Genomic DNA, 19,171 nt, shown 5'->3' on the forward strand with positions numbered 1-19,171 from the left:
ACAGGTGCTGATACCATCCCAACACCTCCAGCTTTAGACGAGGCCCAGTGTAACTCTATTACAAAATTTTTCATAGCAAAGGTTGAACGCATTTATGACTCCATGAGCCCCTCTTTGAATATAGAGGAATTGTGTTCTGAACAGACTGGAGATACCGAACCGCTTTTTGCTAGGGTGAAGTTGACACATTGGGAATTGTTTGATGACACTTCGTTCTCCACCTGTTTAAGCAGTATACGATCGGGTTCACCGCGTGATCCTGTACCTGTAAAATTTCTTAAATTACTGGATCTTGCACCTCGGCGGGTTCTTATGAGACTTTTAAACGCCTCATTACGTGAATCTCAGGTGCTACGGGATTGGAAGCACGCAATGGTTGTTCCCCTTCAAAAAAAAGCTGGAGCCGACTTGTCTAATCTTGCCAACTTCAGACCAATATCATTGCTACCCGTTCTTTCTAAAGTGCTGGAAAGGCATGTCAACACCCAATTATACCATCTAGTGGAATCATCGGGATTTTTGCATCCATCCCAGTCTGGTTTTCGTGCCCATTATTCCACTGAGACCGCCCTTCTTGGGGTAACAGAGAGTTTAAGACACGGTATCGACCGCGGTGAAACATCTGCGCTTATCCTTTTGGATTTAAGTGCGGCGTTCGATACCGTGTCCCATTCTATTCTTTTGAACTCTCTTCGATCCCTGGGATTGGACGGTCCGGCTTTGGCCTGGATTGCCTCCTTTTTAAGTGAGCGCACCTTCCAGGTCTTTTCCACGAAAGCCACTTCTTCCACTTGTACATCGGCACATGGCATCCCTCAGGGGTCCATACTCAGCCCTCTGTTGTTCAACATCTACGTAAGACCCCTTGCTTCTATTGCAGAAGACGCCGGGCTGACCATTTTTTCATATGCTGATGATACTCAGATTGTTTTTTCCCTTTCCAGCTGTGAAAGCAATGATATATCGGTTTTGAAAATCGGGTTGTCACGTATAGCTGAGTGGATGCAAAGGCATCTCCTCAAGCTAAACGGTGACAAAACCAAAATCCTCATTTTTGGGAAACAGAAAGATCTATGGGGCCCACAACATTGGCCTAGTGAGATGGGACCTCTTCCTCAGCCATCTTCAGTGGTCCGCAACCTCGGTTTTCTCATCGACGACAAACTCTCCATGAGACAGCAGGCCACACAGGTAGCCGCCATCTGTTTTACTACCTTACGATGGCTCCAGAAAATTTTATGGATGCTGCCTCTATCCACCAGGAGAACCGTTGTCCAGGCGTTAGTAACCTCTCGCCTGGACTACGGAAATGTCCTCTACCTTGGTGCTGATATGGCCACTGTAAATAAACTTCAGGTTGTTCAGAATTCTGCAGCCTGTCTTCTTTGTAACATCCCGAGAAGACAATCAGCCATGCAAGCCTTACGCGATCTACATTGGCTCAGGATTTCCAGTCGTATCAACTTTAAAGCCTTATGCTATCTTTTCAAAATTAAGCAGGGCTCGGCCCCGAAGTATTTGCGTAACCTTGTCCAACTTTACAAGCCAAATCGCATACTTAGATCCTCCGCTAACTGTGATTTTGTTATTCCGCGATTTAAACTTGTAAAAATGGGAGGGCGGGCCTTTACTCACCTTGGCCCTAAACACTGGAATGCGTTACCTTCCACCTTGAAAACTGAGACTAATTTTCTCGCTTTTAGGAAAAAATTGAAAGCATTACTCTTCCAGTGATTTGCATGTTGATCCAGTTGTCTCATGGTGCTGCTTCTAAAAGGTCTGTTTTTTCTTCTTGAGTCTATCCCTTCGCGCCAGGAAACCCACTGTGGGTAGCTGTTGCGCGTTATAAGTTCAAATAAATAAATAAATAAATAAATACTCTACATGTGACATCACTTTAGATGGGTTAAATGTTTTTGCCAACTCATGCTCCCCTTTCACATTGATTGACAGCAAAACATTTTATGATAACTTTGATGGAAGTGCATATGTACCTGAACCACCAGACATCAACCTAGGAGGTTACAAAAGGGGTCCCCTCCTTTAAGAAGGAATGATAAGGGTTCCCCTCCACTAAGAAGGAATGATAAAAATGTATATGTCCTTTGAAAGAAAATTTGCTGTAGGAAAGATTTACGTAACTAAGCAAGAATCCAATTTACTAGGACTTACATTTTGTTTTAAAGAACTTGGGTATGAAATGTATCCCTAATAACAAAGAACAAGTGTTACTGGTTGACAGATCAGTGATGGGAGTGAATGTTTATAAAGAAGTTTCAGAAGTATTCACTGAGAAATTTGGCTTGCTTAACAATTTTATCCACAAAATCAAACTGAAATCTAATGCTATACCGGTGGTACACAAGACATGTTCCCCATGCTCCTGAGATTTCCCTTGAAAAACAAGTGGAGAAGTTAGAGACACGAGATGATGGAGAAAACTGAAAGTTCTGAGTGAGAAGGTAGCATACACGTGTGTCGTTTTCAAGAGACTTAAATTTCACTATATGGGTGGACTGACATTGCCTGCCAAGGATCAACAAGATTTTGAGCATCATACACAAAGCAAATTATTTCAGCTTGCTAAACATATCTTCTACATACCACCAAGTGACACTCCACCATCTCCCAATCTCTCACTTCCTTTAATACTCCATTTGTGGCATACAGGTTCTGTAGAATGCCCTTCAGAATAGCATCTGCAGCCGGCGTGTTCCAAAGAATAACGCAGTATATGTTCAAAGATTTACATAAGGTAATGCGTCTCCAGGATGACATATTGATTAATGATGCTTCAGAGAAGGAGACAATGACAATTTAAGATGGTTTTATGCAAGTTAAGAGAAGCTGGGATTACTATTAAAAGAGGCAAACTCAAGATAGATGTGACATCTGTGTAATACTTAGGGCACATTATCTTAAGTGAAGGAGTTATACCCAGCTTAAGCCCTGTTGATGCAGCAAGGAACACACCATCTGCCTCCAACAAGGATTAATTTAAATCATTTTGGGGCTTGGCTGAGTATATGTCGAAATATATTCAGAAAGTCGATTGACTTAATTTAATTTAGCACATAAACACTTTTAGCAAGATCAAGGAAACCATCAGAAATGCCCCTACCACTTCAACATACTATTGAAAGCCATACTTACTACAGGTGCCACCAACAACAGTTGGGGGGTTACATTATCCCAGGTTAAAGAAGGCTCAGAAACAAATTGCTTTTGCACCAGGGTCTCTTAGAGATGAAGAACGCAACTACTCCACAGTTCGAAAGAGGCATTGGCATGCTACGGGGCTATTAACCCTTTCAAATTTTAGCTCTGGGGCATCTTGTTCCTCCTAAGAACCAGCCATAAACTATTGGGCTCAGTGCTTTCAATAAAGTTATTGAAAAAAACACACTTAGAATAGACAAATGGATATTCGGGTTGCAAGGGTACAATTTCAGTGTACAGTGTATACCAGGAGCTAAAATTCACACCACAGACTTTTTTCGGAAGTGCCTGTTAATGTAACAGGAAGGGTGGGAGCACACTGCTTCACCTCCCAGCACAGTTCGCCCCTTAGCATTCTGGTCAATGCAGTTCATGGTACATGCTTACTTCAAATTTCAATGTAGTATTCCACCAAAGTTGATGCAGGTTAATGCTGTAAATCTGTAGATCCGTGTTTCTGGATATCATCTATCATCAGGACAGATAAAAACAAATTTTATTTGGGGTTGCTGAGCAGGCTGCTACAATCTTTTCAGGTCTCAGTACCTCTCACAGACACACAGGTGCATCTCCACAAGCTCATCAGCTCAATGGGTCAAGGGAGCCTTTTCAAACAGGAAGGGGTGGGAGCACACTGCTTCACCTCCCAGCACAGTTCGCCCCTTAGCATTCTGGTCCATGCAGTTCATGGTACATGCTTACTTCAAATTTCACTGGAGTATTCCACCAAAGTTGGTGCAGGTTAGTGCTGTAAATCTGTAGACCTGTGTATCTGGATATTATCCGTCAAGAGTACAGATAAAAATGAATGGAACTGTGAGGCAGTGTGCTCTCAACCCCCATTCTGTTTAAAAGGCTCCCTTGTGCCAGCAAGCTGACGAGCTTTGGAGATGCACCTGTGTGCCTGTGAGTGGCACTGTGACCTGAGAGGAACTTGGCAGCATTTCCAGCAACCCCAGATGATTTTTCTTTGCTCTCTCATACTGCTGCTCTCTACTGATGACGGGCTCAACCCAGAAACACGTGTCTAGAGATATACAGCAATGTCTGCACCAACTTTGGTGAAAAACTCCAGCTAATTTTGAAGAAAGTTTGAACTGTGTACTGCATTTACCAGGATGCAAAGGGGCGAACTGTGCTGGGACTGTGAGCCAGTGTGCTCCCAACCCCCATTCTGCCTGTTAATGTAAAACAAGACATAACCGCCCCAGATGAATCCATATTGTCAGTGTCTGTGCCAGTGATTTTTTGAAAGATGAATGGAAAGACTACATGATACAAGCCAAGAAATTAGCCCTAGTAAGAGGGAAGGTTGTAATGCATTGCCTGTTAATTCGACTACCATTCTCATTGGATTACCATCACATTTGTCAGCAATATCAACACCAAGTCCTTGATAAATTTCCTATCTGACACATTTTCAAATGAAGGTATTCCTAGCACCCTTATTTCAGACAATGGGGACCAATTTATATACGAGGAGATGAAGAATTGCTTTAAAGATCTGTCCATTCACCACATTAAAACTCCATTATACTGTTCCAAGGCCAACTACCTAGTAGAAAGAACTAATAGGATGGCAAAGGAATCTATGCAGTTAGCTCATGTGGTTGGGAAGCCCATCATTCAAACCATTAAATATATGCTATGGTCTTATCATATCACACCCTGTTCTGTATCAGGAGTATCACCTTGTGTGTTGCTTAAGGGCAGACATCCAGGACCGAAACTTACACCCAATTGATTAAACTGAGGAATTCCAAATTCCATTAACAGGGAGGAAATCACACACCATCAAAATAAATACAAAGCATGGTATGACAGGAAATGGGTTGTGAAGCGTCAAAACTGGAAAGAAGGACAGTTTGTGTTGATAAAGAAACCAGCTAGGGTTAAGAATCAATTGAATGCATATTCATAACTGGAAATTATTAGAAAAGTGAAGAGCACCATGGTAGCTCTTGATGATGGCCGTAGTTTGAACATGGACCGATTAGTTCCTAGTGCAGATGATTTTAGTCTGGACAAGGATCCACCATCTCAAGAAGTAGCTCCCTCTGGGAAGTCAGTTACTAGAAGAATGCGTGAAAGGAGTGCCCATCCCCCCAGTTGGCACATGAATTTCCCAGGATACTAATCTGTACCATATCCGCATGCTATTTTTTAGGTGATGTGATTTGAATTCCACCTTACATAGATTCTATCTTAAGGAATGTTATTGGTTCAGTTGTATAGCAGGGTGATATGTTATTTATTATATAATTTCCTTTCCTACACCTGCCATACTTCCCTTACTCACGTATATAACATTCCACTGGACTTTGATTAGGTTCTCCTATCAGGCAAGACTGGTGACACATTTTACCTTATTATAGACAACAAAAGTTCCCTTACCTCACCCTTTGTTGGTTCTTATTTAAGAAGTCTTAGCACTTTTCAGAAGAAAGATTAATTAGTGACAAGTGCAGTGCTGCTTTGAGCCCGTCAGTGCTCGCATATTTGTAAGGCCTTCAGTGAATGGGCAGGTACCAGTATGACTCAAGGTCTAACATTCAGACCAATGCCCACTTCATGGTTAGTGTGCTGGCTATGTGAATAATCCCATGTCTTTCCGAGAGTGTGTAATCAGGCAGCTTAATATATGCTCTGCTTGAGGTAATATCCTGCTTCCAGATCCACCTCTTTTCAGTCCACAAATGCCTATTGCTCAATCGGGACAGGGGAAACAAGAACCTATTGTAGTGGTTTCATAAATGTAGCGTTTGCATTATGAGATTACACTTTAATTTTACATATACACATGTCCCTTGTGACTTAAACATGTGAGAGTGCATGGAACATCCGAGTAGCCACAGTTAATAAAGAAACATAAAGTTTAATTCCTTACAGATATTTCATGTCTAGGATGGCAAGCCTCAACTACCGGTAGTCTGCAATATCGTTGCAGCATTTTATTGTTTCAACAAGTGTTGGAACTTTTTTTAAGCATGGATAGTTGAATTGCAGATGGAACGTATATGTGAAAAAGCGAAGTTTTAAGTAAAATAGGTTTGATTATGAACATTTTTAACATATGCTGCAGTGCCAGAAGCAAGGACATTAGGCATGTCAGGAAAGTAGGTTTGCCCTATTAGGAATACGTTTATTGGCATTTTTATAACTGTTTACCTTCATACAACATTGTATACATTCTTGTATGTTTGTTTGTAAATCTAAGAATGTAAATAAGATTGGTTATCATTTCAATGCTAGCTCATGACTTAAAGCGCTAGCCTTTATTCCCCCTTGAATATTAAGTGATGTCAATCTTACTGGTCAGCAAATGCCTGTCTGCCTAGGTAAGGAGAGAAGAATATTTTCAATTATATGTAAAATGACTCCCAATTTTCCTTGTACTTAATTTGGCATCCTTTTCCATACTTACCTTGATGATGTGTAAACAGAGACATTAAAAAGAGACAACAACATGATACAAAGCTTCACAATAGAAGTCAAAGTTGGCTTGGATAAAATAAGACAAGAATTAGGTGCCATGGTAAATCAGTACTAGAATGTATATTCCTGAGGTCTTACTGTGAATCATCCTGGTATGGAAAGCAGTTCTATGTTTATTGTATTATTTTTAATCTGATGTTTTCAATGTCAGCAAATCATGATGGGAACATTAACTTGAAGGTCTCTTAACTAAATTAAATGAAATAAATGTTTACAGAAATAAATATTTAAAATGTCTTCTTCCCCATGATTTAGTCAATGAAGTGGTGCGATGAAGGAATTTATCTACTGGCCTCTCAGCCAGTTGACAAGTGCCAGTCTCAAGATGGAGCTGAGTTGGCACTGCAGGAGATTGAGAAGTTCTTGAACACAGGAGCCAACCACAAACTGCAGGACTTGTCAAACATTTTTAGAGAATATGATGTAATTCTCACCACGGAGCTCAAGGTATATTATGCTGCGCTTAAATTACAGTTAAAATGTTACTATACGTTTTTCTGCCACAATGCGTGATATAATCAGATTTAACAGTAATTTATGCTGCACAAAAAATTAAAGCAAATATAAGAAGTCATGCACTTGAACTCATTTATATAATTTCTAGAAGGGGCTATTAAAATAACAATGAAATGATCATCAGTATCATTATTTAGTCCGTATTAAGTGCATATCAATATCACCCATAAAACATGAAGGATATGATATAACATTTTCTATGAACACATAATTTCCTGAAGAAAATTGTTACACATGATTCACAGGCACAATTGTTTCAGCTAAGTGCATTGGCATAGAGTTGAATAACATAGGACATAGCTATCTTAACCTCATTATCAAATGTTTAGTATATGTAAGCATAAAAGGACTAAAACCATCCATTACTACAGGATTTGGATTTCTGGGCAAAGCTCTCCTGAACTTACTGTTGTAGTTGTACCATATTACCATTCTTGGATTTCAGTAGATTCTAAATTGTTTAAAACTCTTATTATAATATGTTTATGCAAGATGTTTTAGCTTCTGGCTATTCGACCTGATAATAAATGCCTACAGAGGAACCTGCTTCAATGGGTTTAACTGTTTCTAAGTGTTTTCGTTAGCGATTGTTGAGTATTTTGTTCAATGACCAAAGTTTCCGAAAGATTTTTCTGAACCTACATCCCACTATAAGGAGTGCAATTTTCAGTTGAACAATTTCACTTTCATCATGCCCATAGTTTTTAGGCCATAGGCGGGTGAGCCCCGTTCTTGGTCATATTTCTTTAAGCATCAAGAAAATTCTTTCTAATATGCTGTACAGCAAACTACCCACTTTAGCCAAGGTATTTTTCTGAGTATTTAATGCAGCGCTTGAAACAGAATAGCTGGCATCAGCTTGGCTGTGTACTGATATCTAAAAGAAGTATGCCTTCACACTCTTGTGATTTCAGACCAACAGCCTGTATAAATACAGCCGCTAATTTTCTTTTTTTTGAAATACCTTTTGGACAGGATAGACCACAGACTTAGTACTTATTTGTTCCTTGAAAATGCTAAAGCAGAGCTGAGATGGAGAATAGCTAACACATTTTGAACTGGGAATGTGGCTAGCTGTATTGGTTATGAAGTATGTGAGTCATCAGAAGGGATTTTTGGGCTTCGTGCTTTCAGATTTAAGGGCTGCAATCAGTAGTATTTTCAAGGAGAAATTCTTGGAGGAGTTAGAATGTGGAGAAGTGAAACTGATCTAGATAGTAACATGGAGAAACGTGCACCTAGGAAGGTTTACATTCCCCTCTGTTATCTTAAAAGGGAAATGACTACCCAATTTAGCGCAACTAAATGAGTAGGTCAGAGATGCATCCTACCAGTAACCCTTTTTACCATTGTAAGTATCAATATAGATGTGTTACTTTTAGATATTGTAACAGATATCCACTTTGGGTGGTACACTCAGGACTGGTGTGTTAAACCTAATCAAAATGAATTCTGATAGCAAAAGAAATGTAAGACAGGTGAAGAGATGACGTAGAGAAGTTTTAGAACTGTAGTGCGCAAGAATGAAAAATGGTTCAGATGAAATATATAGAGAAGTGTTTCCCATGCATTTTCACATGGAATGGAATTAAGCTTTGTTGCCCTTTGATTACAGCTATTAGGGCAGAACCCTAGCTCACACAACCATACTACAAGATGTAACTCGGCTTTAAATACACTATTCAGCAATGCGGAAGCCATTTCAAATGAATCCTGCTGGAAAGACCCTCTAGTCCCAGCGCTAAAAGACCATGGAGTTTGAGCTCAGGGAGATGCATTACATGGTCTTGAACTTTTCAGCCACAATACATTTCAAAATAGATATCACATGAAAATCGATTTCTAAAATCTGTAATGCTGTTGATGTCTAGAGAATTCCTGCTGAGGTTGGAACTTGTAATAAGCAGAATCAACCGTGCTTGGCCTTTCAGTTCCCTTTTATGGGTCAGGTGCCACAGGTTATTCAAAATTAGTGCTCCTCAACATCCTGTTAGGTGTGTATTTTTCTAAGCTACCTCCATTGGTTTCCTATTTGTGTTTTGTTTTTAATAAGACTTGAAATAAATATTTCAGATTTTATTTACCATTAAAAGAAATTTCTGTGCTTGGCCTGAAGACTGCTTTGCTTACATTCACAATCAGCTGTGGGAAAAAATTAAATTAGTTGGCATTAGGACCATTGCGGCAGAGTACACGATTCTTCTAAATGACGATTCTTATGTTAGTGCACTTCATAAATGACTTCACCTACAGAGACATTAACTCCCCATCAGAGATGAGAGACTAAAAAGTGAGCTTCCTACCTCTAGGAACCACTGCACAAAAGTGGAGAAAAATCGAGAGATAGTGTTTGTGTCATCTTTTATTTTTAGGAAGGAGAGAAACCTCTTTGGAGCCACCCATCACATGTGTCATGGGGGGGGGGGGGTCTATGAACATATATTAACAATTTTTAAAATGTTAACTAATAAACGACAACTCAAGACATACTTTTGAATACCATATTTTATTGTAACAGGAACATGTACAAAAAGTATTTCAGAAGCAGGAAAGTATGCAAGAAATATTTGAGAAGAGACAAGGCAGCCTTCGGAAGCTTGCTGCGAAGCAGATGCGGCCTGTCCAACCAGTAGCACCAAGACCAGAGGGTTTCATCAAGTCGCCGTGTCCTTCTCCCGGTACTAGATTGTATTTACTATGTTCTTACACATTTTACAGACCTAGATCAAACTGTTTACATTTTTCATTTACCATATGTGTCCATCCTGTCTGTTTTTCAGTACCAGGTCTCAGAAGGGGGTCTGAGTACTCATCTAGTCCAGAACATAATGCAATCCGGAGAATAAACTATGCAAGAGCCAAGGTACTGTGAATACGCGTAAACAGTAGGCAGCAACTGTTGATTCGCAGCAAAGATTCCCTGGTTGATGCCCTACTCATACTCCCACACTCTGCATACATGTGTGATTAGCTACTTGCTCCCCATTGAAATTATCAGTTAGTTAAAACATTTTATTGCATTGCTGTTTCCCTTACAGTATCACAATCACTAATTAACAAAAGTAAGGTTGTTATCTCTAAATTTGACCACCAGTATCATTAATGTGAGATTTAAAGTGGACAGTTCTATAAACTGCTTTTTCTTGTTCGCTTAATATCTGGATGCAAGTAACAAAATTATTACTTCCACCATTATGTTACAACTACAAGTTTGTGGCCTTGTTGGATTATCATTTCTCACCATAACCCAGATAGATACATGGCTGCCGACTGGTGCTGTGGTACCATGTAAAAGATTGGTCCTTTGTCCACAGGCCACTATATAATTTTTTGACTGCCTTTTGGGGCATTCTCTTTGTTAAGCTCAGATTGCTCAAAGACAGATGGCAAATAATGGAAATGTGAAATATCGTGTCTGCACACCTTGACGAACAACATGATAGAACCCAATGGAATAAAATAATGTTCTGTGGAATTGTTCATAAATATGCTTAGGAGGCAAGGGAATAGAGAATGCACACTTTGAAGACCTGAACCATCCTGTATAAATGAGTTGAAAATTGTTGAACAAATTTTAAAGGACGGCTCTGTGCTGCACATTTTTCTTAGAGATTGTTGATCTTGATTTGGGGGTTAAGGACTATTGTGAATAAAGAAAAGAACAATAACTGACTAAATTTTGTGTTCACACATTTAGTTTTATAATCAATGGAAAGTTATGACCAGCATGATGATAAATTATGTGTGATCGATGGTCGAACAGCTATGACCATTTTATAGTCACATTTTTAAAGAATCAGGTCTTCACACCTGCAGACACATATCAATATCAGAGGTCTGTTTCGTAAGAGAGAGTAAAAAATGAGTGATTCCCTTAGAAGAGGTACTTTGATACTTTACTCCGAAATATAAAAACAAGTGCAAACTATATGCACTGAATTAGTAGTCATTTAATCACTGCCACAATAGTGATCACATGCATAGATCTGTAAATAGGCACTCAATAAAACAGCGCAGTGATAGTGCTTAGTGACAACAGTGAAGAAGTGCACTGGTAATTATAACAAAAACATTCAATACTGACTGAATAGTATTTCAATTTATAAAACACAGACTCCTATTTGAGCTCAGTTTTGAAAATGATAAAGTTGATACAGTCAACATCTATGTGCATTAATGTTTCGCCTAAAAACATTTGAGAACCGGGTCTTCATTGATTCAGAAGTGGCAGTGCTGTGCATAAAATATCCTTAGCCCATTTATTTCTTGATCGATCACAGACATGTTTACTTTTCAGAGTGATTTGGGAGACAGCAGTCGGGCAAGAGGCGGTTCTGTAATGGATGATGATGAAAATTTGGCTGTACTACGGAGGTGAACTCCTTTTCTTATTTTTTAATGGTTACCTTTAAATATTTGGGGAGAAAATATATTTTACTTTTTAAGTATTTGGATGCAGTGAGAAGGAACAAACTTGAATTAATTGATGAAGATTCAAATTATGTTTTCACCTCATGATATAAAATAGCGAAGCAGTGTTTTCATACTGAAGATTGTATCAGTTGATGGTGAAACATAATTGAACTAATTTTGTAATGTAATTAGTGTTTTGTTAAGACAAATCTATTCTAAATAAAGCCTACCACAGTATCATTCGGTTTATTAAATTTAATACACCTTTCAAATAAGCACTTAAATATTTTAAACGTTTGGAAATTAAAATAACCAGTAAGCTAAACCCAAGTGTACAGGATATGCTAAATCTTAAAAGAAAGTTGTCTAACCTGGCCAAAGAACACATCTGAGTTATAGGTGAACTTCAACAATCACAACCAGCCGCCTCTCCTCAGTCTGAGGTTTGGTGTAATAAAATAGCATCATATTTTGAGGAAACACTTTGAATATAACAAGATTCTAGTCACACCTTTAACAAACTTTCAAGCTGCTGATGATAAGAAAATTTACTGGAAGGAAAAGAGGACAGTATAACCCCCACAATTGACAGAGGTGAAAGCATTTTGTTGAATGCCTGTCACAGAGATTCTTTCCTGTATGCTTCTCTTGGGACCACCTAATGATCCAGCCTCAGCAAAAATACTTGAGGCTATGATCTCCTTAGTTACGGAGACCATACTCCCTGCATTTAATTGCAGCCTGATGAACTGAAAAATTCCCTCTGCTTGGAAATAAGCTATTGTGAAACCTGTACTGAAAGAGACCAATTTAGACCCTAAGCTTCTGAGTAAATATAGACCCATTTTGCTCTTGTCATCTTTTCAGATAGCTCTTGAGAAGTGGCTCTGTTCACAACCTCAGGCAGGTTTTAGACCTGGACATAGTGTTCAGATGGTGGTGGTGTCCTTCCTTGATGATCTAATGAGAGCGGCAGCCAAGGGATAAGTTAGTACCCTTTACCTTTTCGATGTATCAGTTATTTTCAATACCATTGACCATACCGTACTAATTTCCAGTCTTTTCTTAATAAAAGAACGCAAACTGTGACAAGTTCATCTTTTTATGCCACACTCGCAGTCTTTGAATACGGCATGCCGCAGCGCTCCGTTCTATCTCTATTATTGTTTAATATTTATTTATGCCCTCTGGAACTGGCCCTTCATTATCTGGGGACTCATTTCTACATGTAAACAGATGATACACAGTTTGTGTTTGGACAGAAGAATGTCTTAGGTCAGTCACCTTCTTCTAATCAGGATATTGCAATTTATTTCCAGTAAATTAGATAGTAGATGATGACCAATTGTCTACAGCTAAACCCAAATAATATAGAACTCCTCCTAGACCCCAACAGTTCACATTATTTTAGTATTGCCTCATTAGCCCTCTGAGGTTGGAGTATGATGTTGGAGTATGCCCTATTCCAGAAAATTCAGCGAATTGCTATCTGAAAAAAAGTAGCAAATGTAACCAAAACCTGTGTGTGGAAATAAAATGTGCAAAGAAACTGCCGCCATCTCTAAAAGCGATCCTTCATTCTCCAGTTGTTTGTTCTAAATGTGGCTGTTCATCTGATTGCAAAAGAACCAAGAACAACTCCTTTGTTTTGAGTCTTATGCAGGTAACACTAGCTACCACTCAAGGATAGAACTTCTTTCAGACTTACTGTTCTAGTCCACCGGGCCCTATATTTGGGCAGCTCAGAGTTCCCGGCTGCTAAATTTCAATAGCATGCACCTTACTGCAACCTGCATTCTAGTCAGCAGAACCTGATCAAGGTTCCCAAAACTAAGACGACTAGCTTGGGTGATAGAGCCTTCTTGGTGGCAGCTGCCAAGTTATGACATAAAATAACTAATTCTCTTCATTTAGATTCTAACCCACTTTAATAAAAAATAAAAAACATAAAACTTTCTCTTCTGGGCCTGCTTTTAGCAGCCTATTTGTGGTTAATATGGTTTAGCATAGTTCCAAGATACCCTGGTGATGATGCGCTATATAAATGCATATTCATCAATTCATTCGTCCATTCATTCATTCAATATGGTAAATGATCTCTTTGTTTAAAAGTAACTTTCAATTGAAGAACTTGTCTCTTAGGTATTATCACCGGTATGAGAAATTGTACCTTATTTTGGGTTGGTCTTCTGTCTCTTTCTTATGACAGGACCGCTGGTTTTCTGATTGTGTGCATTGAGTATTCACTGAGTGAGTTCTCATTGGATGTGTTTCACTTAAAACATGAAGCGTCATTATACAAGTGTTTGCAATTCATAAATGTCCTGTATTTACTTTGTCAGTTTCACCTGCACCTGTCTGGAAATGTTTTGTACTGAGGCAGTCATTGCTGCCATGGTTTTAGATTGCTATGTGTGACATTTTCATAATTTCAGTGAAATTATGTGCGACATTTCAACAACTATGAGTGACACTTTCTCATGCGCAAACTCAAGCAATGAAGACAAGGGCTATATATATATATATATATATATATATATATATATATATATCTATATCAGATATTACACCGATTTGAGCAGCAAGAAACTCTAAGAAGATCTTAAAACTGCTGCAAAGCACCAGAAATAGAAGGGCACTAATCGGAGATAGACTATGTGACTGCAGTTCTCAGTAACAGAGGGCAGGCAGGCACTGCAGCTGCTCAGAAGATGATCTCATTGATTTAATCATTCATGACCGTGCGCTAGCCTAATAACCAAATTTTATAGCATAGCAAGTGCAACTAGGAGATTATACCATCACTCAGTTTCAGGCATAATCAGTAGCTAGTGCAATACGGTAAAAATGAGCTTATGGCTTCCGCCTTTTGTTCTTAAGTTGTAAGCATGTAAATTTCCCCCTTCCATGATAATTGTACTTGTTACAATCGCCTACCTCTATGTTTCCCAAAGAAAACATAAATACAGGGGGCTCCTGTTTCCCTTCTGCGCGTAATGCTGATGAAGTGCCTTCCTCCTACAGCTTCTCTCGCGAGCAAAATCAAGCAATGCAGTCCATGGAAAAAGACACATATCAGAAATTACACCCATTTGAGCAATGAGAAACTACGAAGATCTCGAAATTGGTGCAAAGCGACTGATCTTTGCAGCATGTATTGTAACCCTCTGTGCTACTTTATGGTTAGTCAAAACTGCCACTAGACAAAATTCTGATCTCTCTCCAGGAGGAACATTAATCATCAGTTAACTCTGATGTTTTTATTGTTGTGTGAAAACTGCTGGACTCACAAGATACTCCAGCAGGAGGTTTTACACCCATAAGGTATACCTAAGCACAGCACCCCCCCTCCCCCAGCTCAGCGGCAGGTGCGGCTGAACCACAAGTAACATAAGGATTTCTGTGGCAAAAACAATAACTCATTGAGCTATCTACATAAAATACAGTTCAGAGATTTCAAAGTACACGTTCTTTTGAACAGGCATGTTAACCCTCTGCACTACTAAATGGTGAGACAACTCAAAACTGCCACTCACAGCTGGCAGCCAGAACGCTAAGTATATTTAAAAAACAAGTCAACCCTAATAAAAATTAACTCAAATCCCGGGTGGGAGCGCCACTACCTGCAGCCCAACCCCACAGCAAGCGACCAAGATGAGCTGTAATGAGTCAACAAACTAACTCAGGTGCTTGACAGCCGCAGCGACAGACAGCATTTGGCAGTGGTTGAGGGGACAGAGGCTAAGGCACATACCTAGCCGGGCGGCAGAGTGAGTTAGTGCGCGTTGTATTTTTTCAAGCATGTTGCGGCCAGCTCGTGAAAACTGTGCGACACTGACCAGACTACATAGGAGCCGATGACGTGTGTGGCTCACTGCAGAACTTCAGCTACAGGGTAGCAGTCAGCTGATTGACCACATGCTAAGCCCTATCTAGGACCAATGAAGCGGGGCAGATTTGCCTGTGGTCATGGTTCACTAGTTTGGTAGTTGGACATTTCTGAAAAAGTCCTGCGGGCGAAACACATGTCAGCTGCTACTATGAATAATTGTTTATGCTATGCACAGAAGTTTGCAACAAATAAACAGAAGAATCTGACTTACCTGTTCATTGACTAAATCTATTGACTTATCAAGGATTTCACGGAAACAGTTTAGTGTCCGCTTCTGTTTTTTCTCCTCAAGTCTTAATGCACTTGTTAAACCTCTAGAGAAGCAGAGTGGTGATGTGATGATAAATAGGCGCATCTGGCTCTCTGACTCCACCATGGTGAATAACTTACCTGGGAGTACCCTACCCCTTAAATATTTCTTAAATATAGCATGGTTGCCTACCATGCTTCTAGATCAGTTACAAACACCTTGAAGGTGTTGCTGGCCTTTCCAGACATGCTGGTCATCGGCTTCAGCCAGCAGTGAGTTTAAACATGGTCCAGTGGGATCAGGATGGCTGGGCATAGCGTGAATGCTTTTTTGGTGCGCACAACTGCCCTCTTTCACAGAAGGCGAGGAGCTATTCTACCAATGCAAAATGTCATATTATTTAATGACCCTGCTTTAAACGAATGCTGAATTGCTTGGAGCTGCTGCCCTTTCACAGAGCCATCTTCAGACCCATTAAAGCTTCTCTCTGAATCGTTTTGTAATTGTGAAGGAAATGGATAAGTATTATACTGTTGTGAAAATTCTAATATACTTGATTGGTGAAACTATATATTTATATATATATATATATATATAAATATATATATATATATTCAATTTTCTGAGATATTTTTTGTAGTTCTAAGTAGTAGTATGTGTAAAAAAACAAATGATGCTGAATACAGCGAGTGTACCTTAAGTCTTTCATATTATCAAAACTAAAATGACTTAATTTACCACATGCATATATGTTGAAATGTTGCAGAAGGGCTCGTTCAAGAAAATGTTGTGAAAGTTTGTTTTTGAAGCCTATATATAAAAAAAGACTTGTCTTTATGTGGTCTTACTACTGCCTAAGTAGGTCTTTTGTATACTGAAATGATCAGATACATATACTGGCTTTATGTATACGTGACTTTTGTTAATGTCTGTTATTGCACAAGCCTATGCCCAGTTCTGATGTTTATACGATTGGGTGGGAAGGGGGTGGTGTATAGCTTCAGGATGTACATTTATTTTTTATGCATGACGAGTTTAAGATATTTGAACGTCATATGCACTCTAGTAAAACACATATGTTCTTCTGCAATTTGCATTGTAGGTGTTCGATTGATCAAATGTGCATTAATTGATTTTGTGTTTTCCAGCCATGTTATGAAGGAACTCATTGAAACTGAGCGTGTGTATGTAGAAGAGCTTCTGTGCGTGCTTGAGGTAAATCATTCATTCTTATTTCAGCTGTCAGTGGCAGTTGTCGTACATACCCTGCTTACTTGTGAATGTTCTGAAATACGTGTGATAAACTAGACACTGTTCTTTGTTACTGTGCCATGATCAACATTATCGACTTATAAAAATGTTACATCCATTATAGCATTATATTATCAAGGTATTAATTTATATAGAAAGACAGTTGTGGGAAAATCCATTTTTGAGTGGTTCCCCTCATTTTGTGCTGAATTTTAATGCTGGTTTTTAGAGTCTATTCACTGGGGCAGTGCTGTCCAGTGTATGTGCTATAACCCATAAAACACGTAGAAATTGTCTCATCCCTTATTGGCATATTTAGCTCTCCTTTTAAGGATATAGTATAAGGTGTAGAAACTTGGAAAGTTAAATGTCACCTGTGTTTTGCAGCACTGTAAAATCGGCAGTACAACCTGTTAAAATACTCTTTTTCACAGGTACAAACCTCACATTTAAATATTAGTTAGTCACCCCTATGCAGGCTGTGTAATTCATAATGTGTAACCCATACTGCAGGGTGCATGGTATTTAAAAGTAGGACATGTAGAAAGTTAAAGTTTGCATGTCCCTTCTGCGGCAGGCCTTGCCGTCCTACGTGGAAAATCAGAGTACAGTTAAAATACTAATACTGTTTTCTTGGGAACAGGACCAGCTAGAAAAATAATTAAATAGCTATATTTAATAGTTATTTAAAATAAATTACCTTTTCTGTGCCTGAAGCTACTGGAAACTAATTTGCATTAACTCTCCAGCTTTTCCCAACCTGTGCACGGCCCAGGAAAATGTGTACAGCAGTGTGAAATTCCTCCTTAGAGCAAACAATAGGCTGATCTGAATGGGCAGATATGACTCCTATGAGCTAATTAGAATATACGGGTGGGGGCTGTGCACCATCATGTCAAATTCTGCACAACAGGTCTGTCTGAAGCACATGTAGAAGTCTTGTGCCCTTCTAAGGGAGTGAACAGGATGCCAGAATATTTTTTGTGTAGAGGTATCTGGTTGCTGAAGGACCCTGCTTTTGAAAGAAGTTTAGAAATGTTTTCAAAACTTTTGCTCCCGAGCCTCAAGCAGAAGAATGTAAGAAGTATCCGAGTGGCAGTTCCACGGTATGTGATTGAATTTCAGGTTTGCCCCACATGGAGAAGAGGTTTCACGAAGAAAAACAACAAAGGTCTTTTTTAGATTGGGAATTGTAATTTTTCCAAACTTCCCTACCTCTAGGCCACAGCCAGGCCAATTTACTTGGTGTATCCTTACAAGATACATATTGGGTGCTAGGTCTAGTGCTACTGCATCTATTGACTAGTACTGCTGATTTGCGCTTTTTAGCACTACTTTCAATTACATCTTTCAAAATTAATCTCTCTGGTTCCACCTATTGAATTTTTGTTTTTGTTCATATAATTTTGCCTATTAAATGTTTTTCTATTTTTCTAAAGTGAGCTGGCATTTTTATTGTGGTGTGTTTAGGACTTTATAGTTGTTTTGGTACTTTTAAATGCTTCACATATTTTTGTTAAGTATATATGTTCTGTATCGTAGCTACCATGGGTTACTTTCAGGTTTAGATTATTTCAACCATTGAGTGGACAGGATAGTGAATTATTACTTGTGGAGGAAACAAATTCACCCCAACTAATAAACCACTAATAAGCCACATTCTTACCATAGTGATATATTTTTGCAACTTTAGAAGCAGATACGGCTCAAATTTACCAACACTCTAATGAAGTGCAGGCCAACTTATCAACCCAAGCCAGGGATTCTTGTCGACTGTAACATAGACAGCCCAGCGCAGCTCATGAAGCAATTTCCCCCAGTGCACTTAATCGGCTATATGTAATAGTTCTTCCTCCTTTGATTGAGTTAGACTCTAGCTTATCACTTGGTTCTCAGCTAAAGAAACATGCTAGCTCTTGTTATTAATTTTTAAAAGACACCCACAAAATCTTACCCTTTTTGGATAGCTGTCCTCATACAACAGTTATACATTATTTAATTCAGGCTCTCATTGACCACAGGGATGCTATTTGCTTGCTGCTCATGACAAACCAATAAACCATCTTCAGCTAGTCCAAAATGCAGCCGCACAGTTGGTTTGCAATGTACTCACTACCAACACATTTAGAAGCCAT

The 19,171-nt window shown here is 39.1% G+C and overlaps 1 protein-coding gene across 20 annotated transcripts in view; it reads left to right on the top strand.

The window, feature by feature from the left end:
- Positions 1-19,171, top strand: part of MCF2L (MCF.2 cell line derived transforming sequence like) — a 927,044-nt gene that overhangs the window by 769,490 nt on the left and 138,383 nt on the right. For all 20 annotated transcript variants that reach the window (XM_085622295.1, XM_085622305.1, XM_085622296.1 and 17 more), the window contains 5 exons: positions 6,970-7,161; positions 9,749-9,908; positions 10,011-10,093; positions 11,528-11,604; positions 16,934-17,000. In XM_085622295.1, coding sequence (XP_085478421.1) covers positions 6,970-7,161; positions 9,749-9,908; positions 10,011-10,093; positions 11,528-11,604; positions 16,934-17,000 — 579 coding nt within the window. The remainder of the gene's footprint in view (positions 1-6,969; positions 7,162-9,748; positions 9,909-10,010; positions 10,094-11,527; positions 11,605-16,933; positions 17,001-19,171) is intronic.

Source organism: Triturus cristatus, chromosome 8 (genome assembly GCF_964204655.1).
Source record: "Triturus cristatus chromosome 8, aTriCri1.1, whole genome shotgun sequence".
Lineage (NCBI taxonomy): Eukaryota > Metazoa > Chordata > Amphibia > Caudata > Salamandridae > Triturus > Triturus cristatus.